This window comes from Engystomops pustulosus, chromosome 8 (assembly GCF_040894005.1).
Source record: "Engystomops pustulosus chromosome 8, aEngPut4.maternal, whole genome shotgun sequence".
NCBI classification, from domain to species: Eukaryota; Metazoa; Chordata; class Amphibia; order Anura; family Leptodactylidae; genus Engystomops; species Engystomops pustulosus.
Window position 1 is genome coordinate 84,717,823 of NC_092418.1, and position 23,379 is coordinate 84,741,201.

Genomic DNA, 23,379 nt, shown 5'->3' on the forward strand with positions numbered 1-23,379 from the left:
GTACTGTGCATTTAGAGATGCTCTTCTGTCTACCTTGGTTGTAACGGGTGGCGATTTGAGTCACTGTTGCATTTCTATCAGCTCGAACCAGTCTGCCCATTCTCCTCTGACCTCTGGCATCAACAAGGCATTTCCGCCCACAGACTGCCGCTCACTGGATGTTTTTTCTTTTTTGGACCATTCTCTGTAAACCCTAGAGATGGTTGTGCGTGAAAATCCCAGTAGATCAGCAGTTTCTGAAATACTCAGACCAGCCCTTCTGGCACCAACAACCATGCCACATTCAAAGGCACTCAAATCACCTTTCTTCCCCATACTGATGCTCGGTTTGAACTGCAGGAGATTGTCTTAACCATGTCTACATGCCTAAATGCACTGAGTTGCCGCCATGTAATTGGCTGATTAGAAATTAAGTGTTAACGAGCAGTTGGACAGGTGTACCTAATAAAGTGGCCGGTGAGTGTATGTGAAGAGCAGAAGATGATAGGTAGGTCCAGAATGACACATCATATATATAACTATTATAGATGCCTGACACAATATCTGCCCTAGTGTCTTCCTCATGACATATGTACATGTAACATCCCCTTACGCAGACTTCAGAAAGATTATCCAATGTTGAAATGGTTTGGCCATTCCTGATGTACAGCTCACAGCATGTATAGATCTGATCCTGGTTGTGCATGAAAATTGCCCACATCCTAGTGCAGTCAGAGTTCCAGGAGGCTTGTTATTCCTTGTGCAGAAGAAGCCGCGAGGGTATGAAAAACAACTACATGTGCTCTGGTTGAGGCCCCCTTGAGCACTTGCAAGTAGATTTTCAGTACCACCACAGATTTAGATTATATAGTTCAATATACATAGACTAATTACCATATATACTCAAGTATAAGCTTTTTCAGCAAAATTGTGCTGAAAAAGTCCCATTAGGCTTATACTAGAGTATATAAAAACAAATGAAACATTGTACTCTGTGGTGCAGACAACCAGCATCCTCTTCTCCCTGCAGCACCTCTTTGGGTTCTCGGCCGCGCCAGCAGATGCATGCGTCATCTGAAACTGACGCAGCAGTGCCGCAGCCTACTGAAGTCATAGGTTCTGTGCCAGCAGATTGCATTAGACATGCATCTGCTGATGTGGCCGGGAACCCAAAGAGGTGCTGCAGGGAGGAAGAGGATGCGGAAGTCAGCCCCGGAGAGTGATTACCAAGTTTTTTTTTTAAGAGGGCACTCTGCTGGACAATCTTCTTATGGGGGCACTCTGCTGGACATTTTATTAATTAGAGACTACTGGATATTTTATTAGACAGCAGCAGCTTTGTTTTCCACCCTCGGCTTATATTCCAGTCATATTCCAGTTTCCCCATTTCCCAGTTTTTTTGTGGTAAAATTCAGGTACCTCGGCTTATACACGAGTATATACAGATCCATATATCCCCATGTCACCTGCATAATACAATTCACTGAGTATCATCACTGAGTATGCAGGACCCCAGCAGTAGTGTAAAGCATATGAGACACATTTATTAGACTCGCCCTTAGGTATTAAGACTAGTAATACTCTTGTGTTTTAATTATTTCATCTCTCTTAGAAAAATGGCTGCATGTTGTTAGTCCCTTCTGTAAACTCTTCCCTTCCTTCGGTGTGAGTGACATGCAGAAAACACTACTTCAATTAAAGAGCTGGTAAAGTGCCAGGGGGTGCGGGGGGGAGACAGGTCTTCCATGTCGCACCGCTAGACGCTATACACAGCTATTTTGGCAGCCAAGTCTGAGGCCGATAATGGAGTGATGTTAATTTAAAGAGAACCTGGCGTATATAATATCTGATTCACAATGTAATAAAGCTTTAGCCTTTAACATACAAAAGGCAAAAGATTAAAAGCTGTCAAATTATATTGACAAGTTACTTATCAAAACACATTACGGAGATGGCGGGTGTCTATTTCTCCGCTTTTCCACTAGCAGTCAGACAAGGAGAGCACAACGCAGGGTTATCAGCACATGTGTGTAGAGCAAGGGGACCAGATCACACCATTTTACTGTACGGAAAAGCTAAAGACTCTGGAGACAAGCCTGCCACTCACCCCAGACAGAAGATATCTCATTACCTAGTATGTATACAGCAATGATATAACACAGGGATCCCTGGTGGCTGCACAATTATCTGACATCCCAGAGTCAGACATGTATGTACATAGACTTCAATCTGACAGGACAAAGATACAAGAGGCAGACTACAGCGCCTCCATGCCTTATGTGTAGTCAAGTGTACTGTGTATTCTCATCCGGGACTCCAGGAATCAGCTGCTGCCTGTACGGTCATATATTGGATGGATATTTTACATAGAAACAGTCGCGGTTACAAGCAGTCTGTCCACATCTGGATCCAGAGTCAGTGAGGATTAACCTCCAGCACTTCCATAGACTGCCCCTCCACAAGGGAGAGACATAGACTCTGCTCACAATCATTTTAAATTCTATTAATCTCCATAATTTAGAATGTTTCTTTAGAATCCTACATTGTTCTTACTGCTCCTAGAAACGCATGAATAAACTTCTGAAATAGAGTTGGTTAGCTACCATTTTTTCAACACCAGGCGCTATATTATACCTTGTCCATAATTTTACAATCTCTGGCCTCATGCACACGAATCTAGTGGGGGCCGCGATTCGGCCATACAATTTGTGGCCGGAACGCTGTCCCCATACACATCTATGGTACCCGGTCACACCGCACCATGACCATGCCCCGTTGGATGCTCGCGATAAGGCCTGGGCAAGCATCCATTCTTATACATGAGGCCTTAGAAATTGGGAGAGATTTATCAATCTGTCTCCACCTGAATTCTGAAGTAATTTATACCTGAAATGCTGTATGCGGAATTTGAGGGCTTTAGGCAATTTTTAGGTAGAGTTTGAAACTTGGCACTGCCTAGGCCGGGCACTGGAAATTTAAGGCAAACCAGACCAACTAATAGCTATAATATGAATAGCATGAATATGACCATTTATTCTAACTCTGTACTGGTCTATCCACTGGCAATCAAATATCTCCCAATAATAATTAAATATCCCCAATAAGACTTGGTATATAAAGGAAGTGGTTACTTCCCAAGAAAACTTTATTCACACAGCGAGGACCAATTCGTCAGGTATAAAATCCCTATATAATTATGAGACCCTTACCATTCTGGGTATGAGGGAGCTGTGGTATGGATTTAAACCCTCAGAAAAATGTTTTACATATTGAAAAACAAAGCAAAACCGATGATATTTTAGAGCCATTTTATATATGTATAATATCTAACAGCAAAATGGGGAAATGAACAATGATATTGATTGTTCAGTATCTGCCTGAGGGAAGGAAGGAAGGAAGGAAGCAGGAAATAACAAATGTGGCCCTGACCAGAAGAGGTTTACTATGAAAAATGGAGGAGCCGGCGTCTGCTGGTGCCGCTGCTATATGAAATCATATTTCTCAGATGTCGGATAAAAAAAGGTCTTGTGTTAAGCAGAAGGATTTTTTTGTGCGGTCTTGAAATTTATACGATTTTTAAATTCTAAGTTCAACAGAAATAAATAAGCCGAAAACGTAATTAACAAAAAAAGTCCCCCTCCCCCCCAAAGGCCAATGCTATATAAAACCGATGGGCGCACACAAAGTCATGTAGGGATGTTGTGTTCCAGACGGAAATCACAGGATAGCGGTCAATATCAATACATATTATGCCATTACATCAGAGACTTTTGTATAATTTAATAAGTATATGCACAATTACACATCATACTAGCCATAGTAGTACTGTCCCACAAAGCATTACTGCCAAATCTTGTAGCCTTACTCAACGTTATCTGATAAACTTGTGTAATCTTTACAAAATAAACAGCAGACGACGGGGCCAAAATTGGAGTTAAATCATATTAAAAGTGTGCTTTTATTGCAATAAAATATATGGCTATAACCAAGACCCTAAAAAAATCCTAAGAAATGTATTTGACTTGCAACAACAGCAATAAAAATATTTGTTGCATGTCCTCTGTTCCAGTCATGGAGGTGGGAGTTCTAGTAGTCAAGCTACCCCACCTCCTCACTGCTCTTACGGGAAGGGGTCAGGAACAAGAATCGTGGTCGCACACAACCACTGTCTGTCTCATTCAATGTTCCAGCCAGGCATTGTGTAGCATTTCCTACCACTGATAATAAGAAAACAGAGCTGTAATACTATACAAAGGGTGAACCATGCACAACCATAAAGGCAAGGTATAAGTCAGCACACAAAACAAGCAATGGAATATTTGAAAAGAAGAAGGAGTGTGCCAAAAGACAAATATATAAAATGCAATAAAATCTTTATTTGAACACTATTAAAGAAACTAAATCAAGACATGAAGTTAAAAACAATTAAAAAACATGTATTAATCAAGTGTTTGACGCAACCAGGTATGGTTCACCAAACAAACACCTCCTCCATGAAATATAACCTAGCCCTTAGTAATATGTAAGTACAGTACAGAAATAAAGCCCAATCTAGCACCCCAAAGGGATGACGAATAATCTGCCAAGACAATGAAGGCAAGACTATGAAGTGGATAGATAAATATACATTACAAAAGGTGGTCAAAAGGCAGAGTTACACAGGTCGGCGTCGGTACAATAAATCGTCAGGGCGGTTTGGTAATAGTGGAGGACGTGGAGAACTCCCCACGCGTTCCGTCTCCAAATGGAGACTTCCTCAGGGGTAAGTGTGCCATGCTCCCTTAAATACACCTGTTGATAGGTACGATGGGGGGTATCAATCAGTATGCTCGGCGCGAGAGACGGATGTGACGTTCATGCCGGATGTGACGTTCATGCCGGATGTGACGTTCATGCCGGATGTGACGTCAGACTCTACTAATAAAGATCGTGATATTAGGTTGCTAGGTATCAGATAAACAGAACGTTTCTGGTTTGGACTACTCGGGAGAAAGATACACGACAGAAACTCTGTTACTCAAAAAGAAAACAGAGCTGTATATTTCTGTAGGTGAATATTGGCAGATGGTCCCTAAGTAATAGTACCATATCAGTAGCATGCCCGAGCAGTGAGACCTATCAATTACGAACATAGATAAAGGGATGATGAATATGCAGGACTCTCTTAGTAGGATTGGATTCACGTCAGCAATGGCTGCATATAAGTTTACAAAAGGAATTTTTTACTTTGCAGACATAGAAAGGAACCATTTGGGGACATGGGCAATATTTTTAGAAATAGTTTTTTATGAAGTATTTATTCTGTGTGGGTTCATTTGAATGACAAGCTCCCTTTAAATTGGATATGTAGAACCTGTCCATTTCCATTAACTAGCCTTTGCTGTATCCTCTTTTTTGGAGTGGTCAAAGCAGCCCACTCAAAAAGAAAAGTTCACATTTTTGCGGTGGGCTCCCATTGTTTTGCTCCATTTTGAGAGCAGAACAGGTCGCCTTTGTGTATGTTAATAGACAACAATGGGGTCCTTCTCGGCTATTGATGGAGCATCCATATTTTACTAAACAAAATCTAAAACACGAAAGTGAAGTTAGACTAAACTGCAGTGAAAAAAAAAATGGCCGCAGGTCAATAGCAATCTGCTTTTCCTTTACAAGTCCTATCTTTTGATTTTGTCAGAGCAAAAAGTCACATTTTTTCCAGATGTCGTCTTTCTTCACATTACAGGAAAAAAAAAAAATTAAAACCAGAACCGTATGCACAGAAGATCTATAAACTAGAGCAGGAAGCTCAACACAGAAAATGTGTTCCCAGAGATGTCCAGACTATAAATGGTATTAGCATTGTTTACATGCGAGCAAATGATGCAATTCCTAATGGGATTCAGTCTGTGAGGAGCTCCACTCAATGACAACAATGTGTTTTCCATGTAACACTTACATATCAGCCATTAAGCCCTTCTCACTCATTCATGCATCATGTGCTGCCAATATACAGCTACTGGTACAAGGTCTGGGAAAGGTAGACTCCTGGGTAAGGGACAGCGGAGGGTGGACATCTTTTATACTAGGAGTCTACATAGATAACATGAGATATACCGTATATATAAATCACATCATAAAGATGGTCATAGACAGGAGGACTTCTTTTTATTATCTCCATAGGGTGGTTTGGGTGGCCACAGCCAGACTAGCAGCCTCTGGTTTTTGAAGCAGTTTTAAAGCTGAAACCAGGTAAGGTTTACAAAACGAGAAAAAAGTAAGAAGGTCCATGATCCAACTCAATTCAAAATAGTACGAGGCACGTCCCTGGGGGCAGCAATCAGTCTACAAAGCATGGACAGCACACGGTCCAGAAGGTTGTATCAGGTTCGATTGTTATCCTCTAGCCCAGTGATGGCGAACCTTTTAGAGGCCGAGTGCCCAAACTACAACAAAGACCCGATAATTTATCACAAAGTGCCAACACAGAAATGTAATTTGTGATTTATACTCCTTTCTCTGTCACAGTTTTCATTGATACCAGCACCCTGAGGACAGCTGTCACTTTAAAATAGCTCTGTGCACAGCAAGTCCTGGGCTGTCTGGGACTGCAGGCAGATACCGGGAGTCATCTCTGGTGATGACCTGAGTGCCCACAGAAAGGGCTCTAAGTGCCACCTCTGGCACCATAGGTTAGCCATCACTGCTCTAGCCACATGGTTCCCAATACGATCAATGGTGGGGCGACTGCTGGAACCCCAACTATAAAACACTGTTCTGTGACTGCTAGGACCCCAACGTATCATGGAAGATGGGGGTTTTGATCTCACTTACCGAATAAAGCAGCAGCTAAAGCACGCCTCCATTCATAATATGCAAGTATTAGAAAACATGTAGCACAGTGCTCTATTCCCTCTAAAACCCCATAGATATTAAATATTATTCCCGTGATTGTTGGGCTTCTGTGATTGGCGAGTACCAGTAGTCGGATGCCCATGGATTAGATTACTACCCATCAACAGGATATAAGGTAATAAACTCAAAACTGGCACACAGCCACGTCCATCCCCCCCTTCACTCCAGTATTCTATTTAGCCAACAGCAATACTCTGTCACCACCAATATGTAAATAAAGGAATGAGGAGCCTACAGGTCCCCCACCAATTTGATTCCGGTGGCTAAGCCATTAAAATTGTTAAAAAAGTACCATCTACAAAGATGGATTTCTAACCTTCAAATTTAAAGCAATAATAATAATAATAATAAATATTTCTAATGCTGCTAATATTTCTACACACATCAACATAATACCTGTCAAAAAGCTGCAAAAATGTAAAATCTGTGCAAACGTATCCCTAGTATAACGCTTTTAAATAAATAATATTTCACAAATAGTAATCGAAATTATCAAAATAGAAAACCTATAATAAGCGAAATATAATCGGCCGTACAATTGAGATTAATGGACATTTTATGTCAATTTAGTCATTTATTTCAAGTTAACCAACAGTCAGTCATTGTTAGTGAGAAGACGGCTCAGTAATATCCATCATCAGTGACAATGACAAAGGATGAAAGGACTCGGTGAGAGCGATCACTGAGGTTAACAGTCAAATGTGCTCCGTTATCGCCGGCCTGTCATTAGTTCATTAACTACTGGCTACGCAGAAAGTCTATTGTCCATTCTCTCTATTGGCAGCAGAAATTTCACTTTACCCAATAAGCAATTCTAGACAAATGTCTCTGAATGTTAGGAGTCAGGGCCAAAGTCTAAAAGCCAACTGGAAATTCTAGAACGTGTCTATGAGCTGTAGGAACATTGTACAGATGGAGCTTCCTCACGTTAAACTTCCAGCCAAAAAGTCTAATACACAATGCTTTACCATCCCAGGGCGTTCATGGAGGGCGTGCTGATGGGATGCTACAGCAGCAGGGCCCTAACAATGGCTCTCACCATGGTATCTAATACTTTAAGACAAGTTACTGCTGTGCATCAAAAACTCTGCAGTACATATTTGCCAAGTTTGATGGTACTGATGAATTCTACTAGTTGTAGAGGGGACTGGAAAGAAAACAAAAAAAAAAAATGCAACATTAAAAAGGGGTTTTCCAGAAATTCTGGGAAAACCTTTGCTCCGGCTCTAGCTCCCAACCATAAGGCAAATCTGTAGTCTCCTGGGACTAAGAGAAAGTGATGTCCTGTGGTCTGAGGAGACAACTAATTAGTTGAAGAGAGTCCCGTGGAACCCCCTACCCAAGAAGTTTTCCAATCAAGGCAGGTTAGGCCCTATCCACGTTATAGGGCCTAACTTGCTGATCAGTAGGGGTCTCAGTTCGAGGGATCCGACTGACCCCTCGAAGCACCAGCACAACACATATACCTCTGCAGAGCAAATATGGTTATTTTTTTTTTCTTTTTACACAGGTACACCCCTATAAAATTCCTATAAAATCCCTATGAAACATAATCCTTTTTACCTGCATACATATACAAATATGTATCCATATGTGAGTGGCTAAGGAGTCTGTACTTAAGTGAATGAGTTCCCCTATAGCAGTGGTGGCGAACCTATAGTGCGGGTGCCAGAGGTGGCACTCAGAGCCCTTTTTGTGGGCACCCGGGCCATCGCCCCAACACATCAGACAGGACTCAAAGAATCTTCCTGCAGTTCCAAGCAACTTCAAAGATGCTGCTTTTCAGTCATATATTAAAGTGATACTTACTTGGCTACTTGGGACTGTAGGAAGAGGGAGAATGAGTAGACAGGGCTGAATTATCTTTGGAGGACCTCCTGCTGGCCCAACAATGCTCTGTGTACAGAGGGACACTGGAAAGAAGCTAAAACGTAGCAAATTTTCCATCTTGTCCTGAGGAGGCCAATATAATTGAACGTTGTTGAGGAACAGGGAGCAATACGTTACTGCTCTAATTTTTGGTTGGCACCTCGCAATAAATAAGGGGTGCTTTGTGTTGCAGTTTGGGCATTCGGCTGCTAAAAGGTTCGCCATCACTGCCCTATAGTTATAGCTTTCCACAATCTCACACAGAGTCGGGCAGAGTCTGCAGAGAATGAGAAATGATGGCTTTATGATAATAACCACTATCCCCATTAAAAGTGTTTGACGCTTAATGACTTGTTTTATAAAAACTCAAACACACCAGCGGAGCAGCGAGCGCTTGTGAACAATCATCTAAACCTGCTGCAGCACAATGGTGGTGGGAAGAGACGCCAGCATCTGGGAATTCAGGGCTTTTCAGTACAAAATCTAGTCTCTTAACATCCTGCATTGTGTATAACCAAGTGCCTGCCGCTCTATGATCAATCATGTAATAAGAGGAATTAATTGATTTATAAGAGCAGTTTAGAAACAGGATCATAAAAACTACCAAAAGTGTCACACAAAGGCGCATCTCCTCATCCATCCGTCTATCGAGATAAATGCATAAAGTTCCGGTGGTTAAACTCCTGGAAATAAAATATATGCTACAGAAAAACTGTCCCGCTGATGTGGCATTTACATACAGCCTAGATCCAGAGGTAGCGCCATCTTCCTACAGCTTACCATTATAAATAGAAAGGTCTCTCCCATAATATAAAAAGTAAAAAATCAAATATTAAAATCCCGCCATGATGGGATTTGGAAAAAGATACTTATGTACAATATGGTTCCAGGTCCAGGTAGGGGCATGCAGGGTGCTAGAAGTTTTGCTTCATTGTAGTCAACGCTGTACAAGAATTTGGAGGTAATTGGAAACAGACATCCAGTCTCCTCAGTGGTTCAGGTTTTTGTTATATCCTGCTTCCATGCTTTACACGGTGTCCCCAATATGTTGTGAAGAAGATATCCCGTAAAGCAAGTATAGATCATGTCAGATTGGAAGCGACAGGTTACACTAGAAAAATAGCTTATAAGGGCATTTACAAAATTGCAGAAAATATCCTTAAAAATTAAGAAAACAGGGCTCTGCAGGTTTTCTCCATTAAAAAGGTTGTTGCCAAGGGAAAAGAAGATCTCCATAAAGGGGTGGGGCAGGGTCCACGCCACACGGTACGAGTCCTTACAACTCTTCTTTCGTTGATGAAATCAGATATCATTTGTTTTAAAAGAAAAAAAACAATAGTGAAACAAAGTAAACAAAGCCCTGGTCATGGCAACTGGGTGCAATATATGCGGCATAAACATGTGACCAATCATGAGGACAATACCAAAAGACCATAATATTCTACAACATTTTCTCTCTTCTCAAGGTATAAGGACTTGCACTCTTTGTAGCGCATCTACAAGTGCTCCTCAAAAAGTCTTTGTTTTTCAGTAATTCAATTATAAAAGTGAAACTCATATCACAACAGAGTGAACGTTTTCAAGTGTTTATGTTAATGATTATGGCTTACAGCCAAGGAAAACCCATAAGTCATTATCTTAGAAAATTAGATTTACCCAAAACACCTGCAAAGGCTTCCTAAAAGGTCCCCTAGTCTGGTTCAGTAGGTGACAAAATCATGGGGGAAAAAACTGCTGACTTGACAGATGTCCAAAAGGCAGTCATTGACACACTCCACAAGGAGGACAAGCCACAAAAGGTCATTGCCAAAGAAGATGCTGTTCAGGAGCGCAGTATAAAAAATTATATTAAATCTAAAGTTGAGTGGAAGGAAAAAGTGTGGTAGATAAAGGTGGACAAGAAATCAGGATAACTGCAGCCTTGATAGGATTGTTAAGAAAGGACCATTAAAAAATTTGGGGGAGATTCACAAGGTGCAGGACACTGCTGTGTTCAGAGGTTCAAGAGCCACCAAACACAGACGTACCCAGGACATGGCTACAAGTGTCACAAACCAAGTGTCAAGTCCTTCCAGACCAATAGATGCCAGAAGCGTCTTACCTGCTGGGCCAAGGAGAAAAAAAAAAACTGGACTGTACAGTGTCACGAAGCATTGTTTTCAGATTTAGTTTAGAAATCAATGTCCTAAGGTCTGGAGGAAGAGTGGAGAGGCCAAATCCAAGTTGCCTGAGGTCTAGTGTGACGTTTCCACAATCAGTGATGGTTTGGGGAGCCATGTCACCTGCTGGAGTAGGGCCACTGGGTTTTATCAACACCAAATCCAGAGCAGCCGTCTACAGGGAAATTTTAGATCACTTCGGTGCTTCTCATTTGCATAATTTTTAAAACGTTTTTTGTAAAAACAAGGGCATAAAAAGTAAAAAAGCTGAATCTGCCAGAGGGGGCACATAGCAGTATGTCAGTGTCCTCCATCCTGATGGCAGATGTCCTTTTACAGAAATAAACAATTGCAAAGGTTTGCTCTGTTTAAAAAAACCTTTTTACTGATAGTCTAAATTTATTAAAAGAAGCATGTGTATTGTTATAGCTGTCTGAGGGTAAAACAGACTACACTACAACAATCATAACTTCTGCCAGATGGAGAGGGAGGAAAAAAAAAGTCATCTTATCAGAAGCGGTTAATGAGAAACCGCGGAAATAAACACTGCAATCACAAAGCTGCTGAATCTATTCCAGAATTAAAACCTGAGCCTAGTTGTATTATTCCCCCACCCCATTTTGAACCAGCTTTATTATGAAAATACAACAGAAACCTTAAATTGTCCCCTAAAGTGTTCCAAAACATGTCATACACCAGAAAAAATTAAACAAAGGCATTAAAAAAAAATTGACAAGTGAATGCTTGCAGTTGCTAACAAATCAAGTGATTGAAATCGTTCATTTTTGGTCAGCAAAAGAACATCCGATTTCAATCAGACTTCATCCTTAGTGCTATCCAACCATCCAAATTTGTTGTCTCAGGGGCACATGTACCATTGTTTTGGCTTTTTCTATTATGGCGCTCAAGACAGCACCTATGGGTGAGTTTTCTGCAGGGTTCTTTGAGTCATCACCCAATGTGGAAGTTGTAAATTTGTTGCAAATCCATACCTCCTCTTGGCAAGTGTCGGAAAAACAGAGTGGAGAACGACTTTTTTTGTTCAAAATGTTGCAAATTCACTAAAGACCTAAACTCGGATAAATTGAAAAAAGAAAAACTCCTAAAACACATCTGACCAGCAGAAAAAAAAAAATGCTAGCAGCACAAAGGTACATGTCCCCTTAGCGTCATCTGAATTAGGTCAGATTTTTACATTGATTTTTCCAGCTTTGGCCTACAACCTTGAGACCGAACACAATATGATATAATCTAAATGCATCCTATCCTTTTCACACACCAATTTATCAGAAGTGTCTGATGTAAAACGGTTGCATATGGAAACCTGCTTTAATTTTATAAATAGCTGTGGGAAAATGAATCCTGAGCTCTGATTGGCTGCCATGGGTAACTAGAATAGTTCTGCTCTCAGACACTTCTGATAAATCTCCCCCATTGACTTCAATGACAGACCTGATCACCACCCAATGGCTGGTGTACAGTTATGTAATAAAGTTAGACTAGTCTAGTTAACCTGCCCAGATGTGACAATAAAACATTTTTTTGGTTACAAAGTTCTTTTCACACAGCCTGGCAAGCCCCAAGACACGTAGGCAGGTGCCAACCCCACCCGTCATACTACACCCTCCATGTTTGCACAACACTTAAGATAAAAAAAAATTATAAATGGGAAAAAAAAAAACCTAACGAATTCTGCAGCAACATTTAGGTGGCGACATCCCTGCCTGCACAGAAGCAGAGCTACTAGGGGTTTCTTGGTTGTAGTTCATGGATAGAAGGTCCGAAGTAGAGACCCTTCCTTCATTCTGTGTATATGCCCTGTATAAGAGACTGGTTTTAAAAAACACTTCTAAATCCAAAATTCTTAATGAGAACCTGTCACTAGTTTTTACCCCACTAAACTACTACCGAACTACTAATCTTTTAGTTTCATTCTTTCAGGTTTACCTATATAAAAAAAAAACTCCCCCAAAGTCAGGCAAATATGACTTTTCTGACCTTATTTTCACAAAGGAAGATTCAAGTTGTTAGTAGCAGGGGTAGTGTCACTTCAGAAGCCCCAACCTTCCGCTCGACAGTACAGAAACATACATTTTGTGTCATGTTAAAAAGAGAAGGATCTTTCCAATCACATCAGGCTCATGTCTTTGTGGCCTAAGGAACTGAAGATAGACAGCTAAACGCTAAGTTGGAAATTTAAGCTACAGATATAGATCCAATTCCCACCAATTTTTAACTGCTTGTATGTCCAGTCGTGTAGCTCACAGAACCACAAGCCTGATGGGATCTGAAAGATGAAAGTCTTATCTTTAATATGACACAAAAAGCTTGTTTAAGGTATTATATAAGATAGGGGCTTCTGTAGAGACCACTAAATTTGACTTGGGTAAAGATTATTATTCGTCAACCAATTTTCTCATTTTTTAATAGGGAAAGGTGAGATTTCACAGAAAAGAGGGAATTCTAGAAAGGACATGTCACACCTCTACCTGAGGGGACCAGACGTTTACTGGTGTAATACCTTGTGACAGGTTCCCTTAGAAGATATGTATACTAGAACTTAAACACCAAAACTGGTTATTTACCATTAAGAAATGGTAGTACAAACATCCTTCACAACCACGTATGGGGTGGGCATACGCGTTAGAGAGGAGGAGGGATGACCACTCCCCTCTCCATAGAAAAATGCTGTATGGCCGGAGATAGAGCTTTCTGTATCCTTTTTGTGGCCATGGTTCAGAACAACGAGTTCTCACCATACCAAACCTAGGCACCATAGAGGCCAATGGGGGAGAAAAGGGGATGTATATTTGTAAGAGGTATATACAAAGACCAGCTCACCTCCCGTTATGGCATGCCGATCGAGGCACGGGCCTCCCCTCTGCTGGGGTAGAGTATCCAAAATAATGCATTAATGTTGCACGAATAAAGGATTTCAAATGCATTGCCTGGAGCTTGGCTGAGCCGTCTTTTCGTCTATTTTGGATGTATATTTGTAGCCGGTTATACGTTGCCCTAACGGTTGCGGGAATGAACCATAAGGATGGATTTTGTGAGTCACACGTTTTGATAAGCTTACACGTATTATACACTTTCTAAGGCTAAAACCTCATATCACACACCTATTGAGTGCAAACACACGATGACAACATACAAGCAGCAGGACGGTGAGACTACAGCACGAGCTTCCGAAAAGAGCTAAATGTGCCTGTAAAGCCGCTGACAAAATCAATTCACAAAATATTGCATCCAGCCAAGAGCATGATTCATGGGATATAATGCCTTTAATACAGCGTGCAGCCATTATGGTAAAACATACGGCCACACAGTAATAAAGAGCACAAGTTCAGCGCTCAACGATATAAATCCATGTTGCATTAAAACAAAAATAGAAGAAAAAAAAAAAAAAAAAAAAAAAAGGGAAGAATTTAACTTTTTGGAATAATAATAATAAAACAAACAGCAAACACAAAGCATGTAATGTAGATAGACAAAAAAAAAACATTTTTTTTTTATATACGCCAACTCTCCCCCCTGCTTTACCTTCCATCAATCACTCCCTTAAGCATTACAGTGCTATATAATAAAATCAGCAGCACAACACATGCACACACTAGAAGACGCCATATAGTATACACAGTCCGAGACGTCCTTTTAAAGTTTAACAACCGCTAGTAAGAATTCAATTAACAATAAAGACATACAAATAAAACAAGTCACATCCAGCTGGATTGCAATAAAGCTAAATGCAAGAAAGTGAAAAGACAAACTCCTCAGAAAAGAGATCTTACCAAATAACCTGTGGCCATTCCACAGGAAAAACTACTATCAACGTGCCAGTAACTGGCAGGGCATGCTGGGAGTTGTAGTTACAGCTGCAGCTGGAAAGTTACAGTTCGGAAACCCGTAAATAACTACAATATAATTTGGGTTCTGGAGTATTTAAAGCTTTTTATTTAAACAAAATGTTATAAATGAATAGAGCAGATGATAATATTAAACTATGTAATATACTTTATTAAATGTGTCTATGTGTCCTTTTACCTCGGCCTTTCTTCCGTTAAGCAGTTTGTGCAAAGCTTTCTGTCCGGCATCCACTGACAGCTGAGAGTTAAAGAAACCAATGACTTAAAGGGTTTGGGGGCGGCTATAAAAACAAACACTTTATACTTACCTCCTCCTCACATTCTTGTGCAGTAGCACCCTTACTGCTGCCCCCGACCACTTCCACACAGCTGCTATAGCATTCATTTCAGTGTGCAGCAGGCACATGGCATTAGTCAGGAGTGCTGCCCTCTGTAGACAAACGGAAGCGACGGGCACCCCCGGACAACACCTTTAAGCCTTGGATATTGTAATCTCCTCAGAGAGCTGAATTATCAAGAGAAATATTTTCTGGGTATGGAAAGAGTTAATCATTAACCTGATTTTCTATCTGAGGTGGACCAACCTCAGAAGACCTTCAGATCCACTGCTCACTACAGGAGGAAGAGCAGGAAAAAAAAAAAAAAAAAAGGCCAGTGTGGCTGTTTAACAAGTACATTACTAATATCACCTGCTTTATTCATTTCTGAAATGCTTCACGACTCACTTTTCACCTATAGAACTTTGTCTTGCTGCATAGTGTATTTCCCCTTCTATGTTTTAGGAGATTTTCTTTTATTAATTCAGGGATCCAAATAAATTTTCAGTCCAAGGCAGTACCATTAAAAAATAAAAACATCAAAACCAAGAAGTCACGTCACCTATGCGTGTAATAATCTGTAACTCGTACTAAAAGGGGTTGTCCACTGGGTTCTCTTTTTTTTTTTTAACAAAGGGCTCAGAGTGGAGTTATACTCCTAAAAATCCCATAGATCTCTCATTCGAGTCCTGGATCTCTCCATTATCTCATTTTAGTGAACACTCAACACACAGGTCACTTGATTACTGGCCAGAGTAGTGATATGCCACTGTCAGTGCTTGTATAAGTGGGTAGTGTGTGGAAAAGGAAGGGGGGGTTGTAAGGACTAGCAGAGACCCCAGCAAACTCTGAACAAGAGTCTATGGTAGGGAAGGAAATCTGCAAGGACTGCTTCATCTGTTCTCATTTTTAACCCACTTCCATCCTTTTTACTTTGTAATGGATTTAATGAAAAAATCATCAGCTTTTATGCTGCAATTATAAAAAAATAAAATATATAATACAAATTCATCCTGAGCTCTTTGAAATAAAATGTTCCCTACTGGAAAATCTTCCTCCCCCCCCCCAATTAATTTATTTAAGAAGTTATTTTGAAAAACGAATTTGATATAAAATTTCAGTGAGATATAATAATACTTTTTGTATTGAATGGGCAGGTGAACGACCCAGCTCCTATTGTCTTACACATCATATCCACAAAGAAACCCGGCATCACAATATTTACATGTTCCTATTACATTGTAACCATTTTATTACGTTACTTCTGTAAACATGACGTAACCACAGCAAACCAAAGCTACGCATAATAAAACTATACATTCACATAATCACAGTGCAGCCATGGAAGACAAATACATTACATTACAAGGATTTCAGAACTTTTTAAAGTACTGAAATTCTCTTTGCAGGTGGGACGGAACATGACCTTGCAAAGTGACTGCAAAAAAAGGTAAACAAGTGCAAGCGTTCTGCCGAAAATGACCAAATTAAAATGCTCTAATTCCCTCCAAATTCACAAAATAAGAGACAACTTTAGGGAGTTGGAAGATAAAGCGTGCACTGTGTGATTCATTGCTGTACCTTTTTCTTCTTAAATGATTCCCCTGCACATCAAAGCGGTTTTTAGAGCCCAAACATCTCCTTTTACTGCTCAGCTAAGAGCCCATTAGATTGCTAATTTCTTGTGGAAACAAAGCAATTACAGAACGTGAATGGTTACATACCTGCAGTTTGGTGGAGGATCGAGGGTTATTTCGGCTAACTCCTTCTGAATCCTGGAAGTGAAATGAGAAGCGTTTCAGACACCGTGCAGAATGAATCCGGGAATTACACTGCCCTCTACCATCATGTTGTTAAATGCAACATTGGCTTTGCCTTCAGTAACGCTAACATGGCTGCTTCCTCTTTGTTCTCAGAGGCATAACCCAAATCCTACAACGCAGGAACTTAGCAGCTCAATTCCAGGGGCATCTGAGCAGAAATATAGCATGCAGACCCTGGAGGAGGAAAGAAGACCCCTCTGTGTCCTCAGAAAAGTGAAAAGGTTTCTGTGCCAAGCACTTTTAACTGGGGAGAATTCCTTTTCTAGCTAATATGCAAATGAGGCAGAGAGGGAGGGGGGCGAACTCCAGCGTTTTGACAATGACTTTAAACCCCAGGTCTGACCGAGCCACTATTAACACTGTAACGCAGGCTGCAGCGAGCAGTCATTTTACACAGCATTCAGACATAAACATGAAAAAACAAGAAAACTTCCAGCTCCGACAGCTCAGAGCAGCAGGTACAGGTCTGCCGAAAAGTTCCTGAACTATTTATAGAGCCTCTGACATAGAAACTTAGTGGCAGCTTTTGCTATACACATATTCGGTATAGTTTACTATAGGGAGATCATAAACATAAACTCTGCTACCCTGGAGATAATATTATGTTCCGGAGAGCAGAAGTACAAATAAATGTCAACAAGGCACATAAATTCAAGGGAAATTAATTGGACACACATTTTCAGCAGAATTCACTCTACTCTTCAAATTTGAGCTGTAACGTAAATGGTGGATTTCATGTCCGTTCCCCGGGTCAATTTTCAATCTAGTTGAAAAGATCAGCAGCTTATAGGGGAGATTTGGTAAAATGACATCCACTTTGCAGCTACAGTGGATCTTGTGCCCATGCTATTGCATGTAGCCACCCTATCCGGACATACAGTTACAGGATAAGAAAAAACAAAACTGATCCTTTCCAGAAAAAAATAGCACCACTTCTGTCTCCAGGTTGTGTCTGGTATTGCAGCACAGTTCTAATGAAGCAAACAAGGCAGAACTGTAATACCAGGCACAACCTGTGGGCATGTGTGGTGCTGTTTTTAGACAAAATTAGGCCAACGGCACACGTGGTGCTTTGAACCCGTTTTTGGGCAGTTTTTAAGCAGTCCGTTAAAAACCGCATTCATTTTCGACCCGTTTTAATTAAGATAATTGGTAAAACCGGTCAAAAATTGATGCTTTTTCAAAAACCGCATTTGTTTTTTAACGCATGCGTTTAACGGACTGCTTACAAACAGACCAAAATTGGGTTCAAAACGCCACGTGTGCCGCTAGCCTTAGAAAGTTTTCTAATTCTCCTTGAATCAAATCAATCAGAAGATTAATCTTTATTTAAGGGGGCAGAATCCTCACACTGGACAGGGGGACCATAAAAGATTTACTAGGACCAACAAATCTGCACCTCCATAATCCAGAGCTCTGTAGACCCCCCACCCCCATGAGTCCATGCAAACCCTGACAATGCAGAGGTGACTGCGGGAACATCATTATTCAGGATCCAAGCTCTAAACACGTCCCTAGTTCACACGTCTAAACTCCACAAATCATTACTGCATTCACAGCAGCGACGTGCAGACCATAATGAATCTCACTCCAAGCATCATGGAGTACTCGCTCCTAACCTCAGATGACATCCTCCTGACCGGGCTCCTGGAAAATGCAGCTCAAGCCTCCAATACGGGGGATATTGTATCTTCTCAAGGAAGGTGTAGAATATTCTTCATGGACCCATTTCATCAAATCAAAAACAGGGGCAAGTGTTGGAGAGAAAAACATAAAACCACCCACACTACACAGATGTAGAGAAATATTATCTGCTGGCATTGGATATCATTGGAATCACACATGGATTATTATTGCGCACCACTGACATGGATACGGGAGCAACGTAGTTTATCACCTGCCGGCACAACGTCATTGCTGGAGGCCCGACTATAGAGACATGTAAGGGAGCCTAGAAGTGATTGTGAATCAGTGTTATTCTACAGCAACATTCAGCAGAAATCTATCATTATAAACCAGGGACACTTACTCATAGGCACCATGACTGTGGTAATCTTCTTATACATGATATCCATGGCCTCCTTCCTTGTAATTGCAACTTTTAAAAGCATGCTAATGAGATAGAAGGGCTCCCCAGGGGGATGTTAAGAGAGACCCTCTTATGTAGCTTCATTGGCTGCTACACTGTGTAAGAACACTCAGAGCAACATCCTGTGAATCTACAGCATGCAGGGGCTCTGGTAACACCCACAGGAGCCCATTAGAGCCTCTGAGCGCTGTAGATTCACAGGATGTTGCTCTGAGTGTTCTTGCACAGTGTAGCAGCCTATGAAGCTACATAACAGAGGGGCTCTCGTAACATCCCCTGGGGAGCTTTTAAAAGTTAATTTTACAAGGAAGAAGGACATGTATAACAAATATAAGAAACTGCTTTCATTGCCTACTCTGGCTTCAGACCACACATGGTGATTTATTTTTCTTTTTAAACTTTTTCCCTAGCAACAAAAATTACTTTGGTATTTATTCAGTCAATCGAACCAGCCAAAAGCCAACATAAATATAGTCATAGAAAATGATGCAGTCCAGACATGTGCGAGGCCGGCACATGATCCAAGGAAGTATACTCGTGTGCTCAGCGACATGCACCGGCCCCATGTGCTCTGAGGCTGATGAAGGAGACATCAGCAAATCTCTGCAACAGTATCTTAAGTATCAGCCAATTCTAGAAAATTCTGATATTTCATAATTCCTCCACCTTCTAAAGCAACGCCTGGATTTAAAGACAAACTATAGTCAAGGCCTTAAGCAAATGACTATCATTGGTGGAATTTTTATCATTTTTATATCCTTCCAAGACACAAAGGGTTCCTACCCATGTGACATTACTTTAAGGACAGCAGAACACATGTGACCCGGTGGATGATACAACCACAATACAACAAAAAGAGGAAAAAGCCCCTAACTTTCCCAAAAGTCATCTGCCTCATAGCATGTCAGTAAGGCAACTGACTGTGTGCAAACAAGAGCCCCACAGTGACTTATATTGCTTATTATTACAATCCATATCCCTGGGCTCATCAATAGGGGAAGGAAGGCTTCCCACTGGATGCACCCACATGGATTGCTTTGTAAATACTTATTGGGGGGAGGGGGAATTCACCAAAATTATGTATCACATCACTCTAGCATTCATCAGAAGAAATTTTTTAGAAAATAGAAGCCGCCACCAACTGTACACTATAAAGCTAAACCTGTTTTGTCAGTAATGAGGAAAAGTTAGTGAATCATACAGGAAGCTACTCATCTGCATGTGTGATACAACCACAATTATACTGGGGGAGTAAGAAGGATGTCTAGGATTAGGAAAACTGGTCTTCCTCCCCTCCCCATCGATACTGCCATTTCCATCAATTGTGGATGAAATGGAAAACAATCCTAGAGAACCCCCTTTTAGAAGAGATCCTGCCAAATCTACAGCCAGCGTGTTACATGAGATCAGAGCAGATTGATCTATGGTCTTGATGGATAAGGCTTAATAATACAAGTCTCTACTTATATTATTACTTACTGGATTTATGGGTTCAGTGTGTGACGCTACTAAGTGATTGATAGTTATCTCTGAAACCACACTATTTCACAAAAGGCTGATAGTTTCTGAACATTCACCAGACTCCCAAGGAAGAGTCAGAGATTTATAAATATAAAATATGTGAAAGAGCGCTACTAACTCTACCATCAATCTCCTCAGCTCCTCCTGCTCTATGACATGCTGCCTGCAGACAGGACACCATGTACATTCTGCTAAGCTCATGCTGCTCTATAACATGCCAACTGCAGAAAAGATACTATCTACGACCCACACTGCTACTCTTGTTCCAGAACACGCGGTCTGCAGAATGGATACTACGTATAATCTGTATACCTTATACTGCTCTATAACATGCTGCCTACAGATAGGACACTATATACATTCTGCTCAATTCTCCTGCTCTATAACATGCCAACTGCAGAGTAAACACTATGTATAATCCATTCACTTCCTCCTGCTCTATAAAATGCTGCCTACAGATAGGACACTATGTGCATTCTTCTCAGCTCTTTCTGCTCTATAACATGCCAACTGCAGAAATGAAACTCTGTATAACGCACTCTGCTCCTCTTGCTCCGTCACATGCTGCCTGCAGAAAGGATTCTATGTGCAGTATGCTCAGCTCCTGCTCTTTAACAGAGAGGATATTATGTATAATCCACTGCTCTATAACATGCTGCCTGCAGAAAGGACACTATGTACACACTGCTCTGCCCCTCATGCCTTGTAACATGCTGAGTTTATACATCATTAGTCTTATTTGCTGCAAGGTCCTGGCAGTTCTATATGATTTATTATCTTGGTAGATATTTAGAGGTATTGCATAAGAAAGTTGGCTGACTTCAATCTCCAATCATTCAGCAATTAGAGAACACGTGTGTGACCACCGTTCCCATAATCAATGGCGGTCCCAGTTATTCCCAGTCCGGTAGATATGCATTTCCTTAACAAGCAGCCAGGACTGGTAAATACGTAATAACATTAGAGCAGTCCCAGATGGAGAGGTGCCATTTTGTAATTGAGGAGTCGGGCCCTCCCCCAGCGCTCCCCTGAGATTTGGTAGGATTACCTTTTCGCACTAGTAGATAGCTTTGCAGTGGTTTTACTGGATAATTTGGTATTTTTCTTCTGTTGTACAGCTGATGGTTTCCTCTCCTCTTGCTCCTCGGGTTCAGGGGCCGGTGGGTCCCTTTGATCAGCATCTGAACTTCCACTGCTGGTACTAGGACTTTCATCATCTGACCTCTGCCGATCACTGGACATCTTTGTAGGTTTCCTTATTCCTTATTGATAACCTAAGAATATAGATGGGAGAGGAATTTAGATTAAACATTTGTAGATATTCAGTGTACAGCACTAATATATATAACCTTGCATTATGACCACAAAACGTGACGGATGCAGGGGATAGAAAAATTCAGCATTTTTGGTAGTAGGTTAAATTTATACCCACAGATAGAACTTAAATAAATCATAATTTACAGACAAATCATGAACATTTTTGGATCACACGTTACTGGTTAACCAATGCCTAGGGGTAAGTTTCACGTGGGGTAAAATAGACCAAGTCTTGTACCTAACAAACATCAGATATATTCTGGCGCTACATGGTGACTGCAGAGTAGTGCTAAATACATAAGTTGCCACAATTGTAAATAAATTGATAAATTTTTGGCAGTCACGTTGTGATAATATAATAAGATATTTCTTGTCCAATCTTGATCTGACACAAGAATCCACATAGGACGTAAAAAATACGAACAGATAGAGAGTGGGTACCGTGACGTCTCATACAGGTCCTGAAACCGACCATTTTACCCCCCAAAACTATTCCGGATGCACCCCGTAAGACGGATAATACCGAAAACTAGGAAAATCCGGCGCCATGTGCTATGTAAAGGTATGGGGGAACTCCGGCCCCCCGATGAATAACTTTTGACATGTCGTGTAAATAAGACAAGTCGCTGACGCTCTGTAAATATTTACACACCAGCGCGCGCTCCTCCTCGGCCGCATTCATTGGAATGTATTAGGGTTTAACCCCTGCAGGGGTGCCATGATCTGGGGGGGGGGGTCTCTATATATACACAGAGGATTGGGATAGGGTTATTGACATTGCTGGGGGCCACAATGATGTATCTGGCCGGAGGGGGGTGAGACATGGAGGCTCCAGGAGACTGGACACAGGCTGAGTGTGACCAGCAGGGATTCCCCTGTGTGCAGGAGGAGGGTGGGGGGCTGCTGAGGACAGGGGGGGGGCTGCTGCTGTGAGGACAGGCTTGGGGTGAACCATAATGACTGGCGGGGGGGCACTGCTCCGTCTATGTACCAAGTGATGCGTGAAGTCCGTCCTGGCCCCCCCTGCCCCCCCACCACCTCGTCGCTTTCTCCGGGGCTAAAAACAAGAACAAAGCTCCGGCTCTGCCCCGGATCCCTCCCCCGCTCCTCGTTTACCTCAGCAGCTCTGCCCTTCCCTGCTCTCACGCCCGCTGGATGCCGTGCCGGGGAAGGGGGGATCCTGGAGACACCGAGCCCGGGGGGGGAAAACGAGCAGGCTCCGGCCGGCTGCCGAACATTGAGAGTCGGAAGAAAGAAGAAGGAGGAGGAGGGGGAGGAGGGAATGGGGAGCTGCCTGTAGTACGCCTCGACGCTCTGCTGGTGGCGCTGGCGAGTCTCAAAGTAGGCGGGGAAAAAAGGCGGGAGGGGAGATTGCTATGAAGGGAGCCAGAGCTATAAACCACGCCCACTCTCGTTTACCCCTCTCCGAGTCCCCGCCCTTTCTACTTTTCTCCCGGTGACCAAAACCCCGCCCCCCCCCCCCTCTACACCGCAAGACGGTGAAGTCAGCGAGTCCCGGCGCGTGCACGGCGCGCGCGCCCTGTCTGA

General features: G+C 41.8%; 1 protein-coding gene across 1 annotated transcript in view; it reads right to left on the reverse strand.

Moving 5' to 3' along the window:
- The window catches only part of UBE2E3 (ubiquitin conjugating enzyme E2 E3), a 42,708-nt gene extending 19,622 nt beyond the window's left edge, over positions 1–23,086 (reverse strand). Inside the window, exons 1-3 of the mRNA XM_072121584.1 lie at positions 22,948–23,086; positions 21,563–21,788; positions 16,806–16,856 (exon numbers count right to left, since the gene is read on the reverse strand). Coding sequence (XP_071977685.1) covers positions 16,806–16,856; positions 21,563–21,756 — 245 coding nt within the window. The 5' untranslated portion in view covers positions 21,757–21,788; positions 22,948–23,086. The remainder of the gene's footprint in view (positions 1–16,805; positions 16,857–21,562; positions 21,789–22,947) is intronic.
- Between the last annotated feature and the right edge of the window lie 293 nt (positions 23,087–23,379).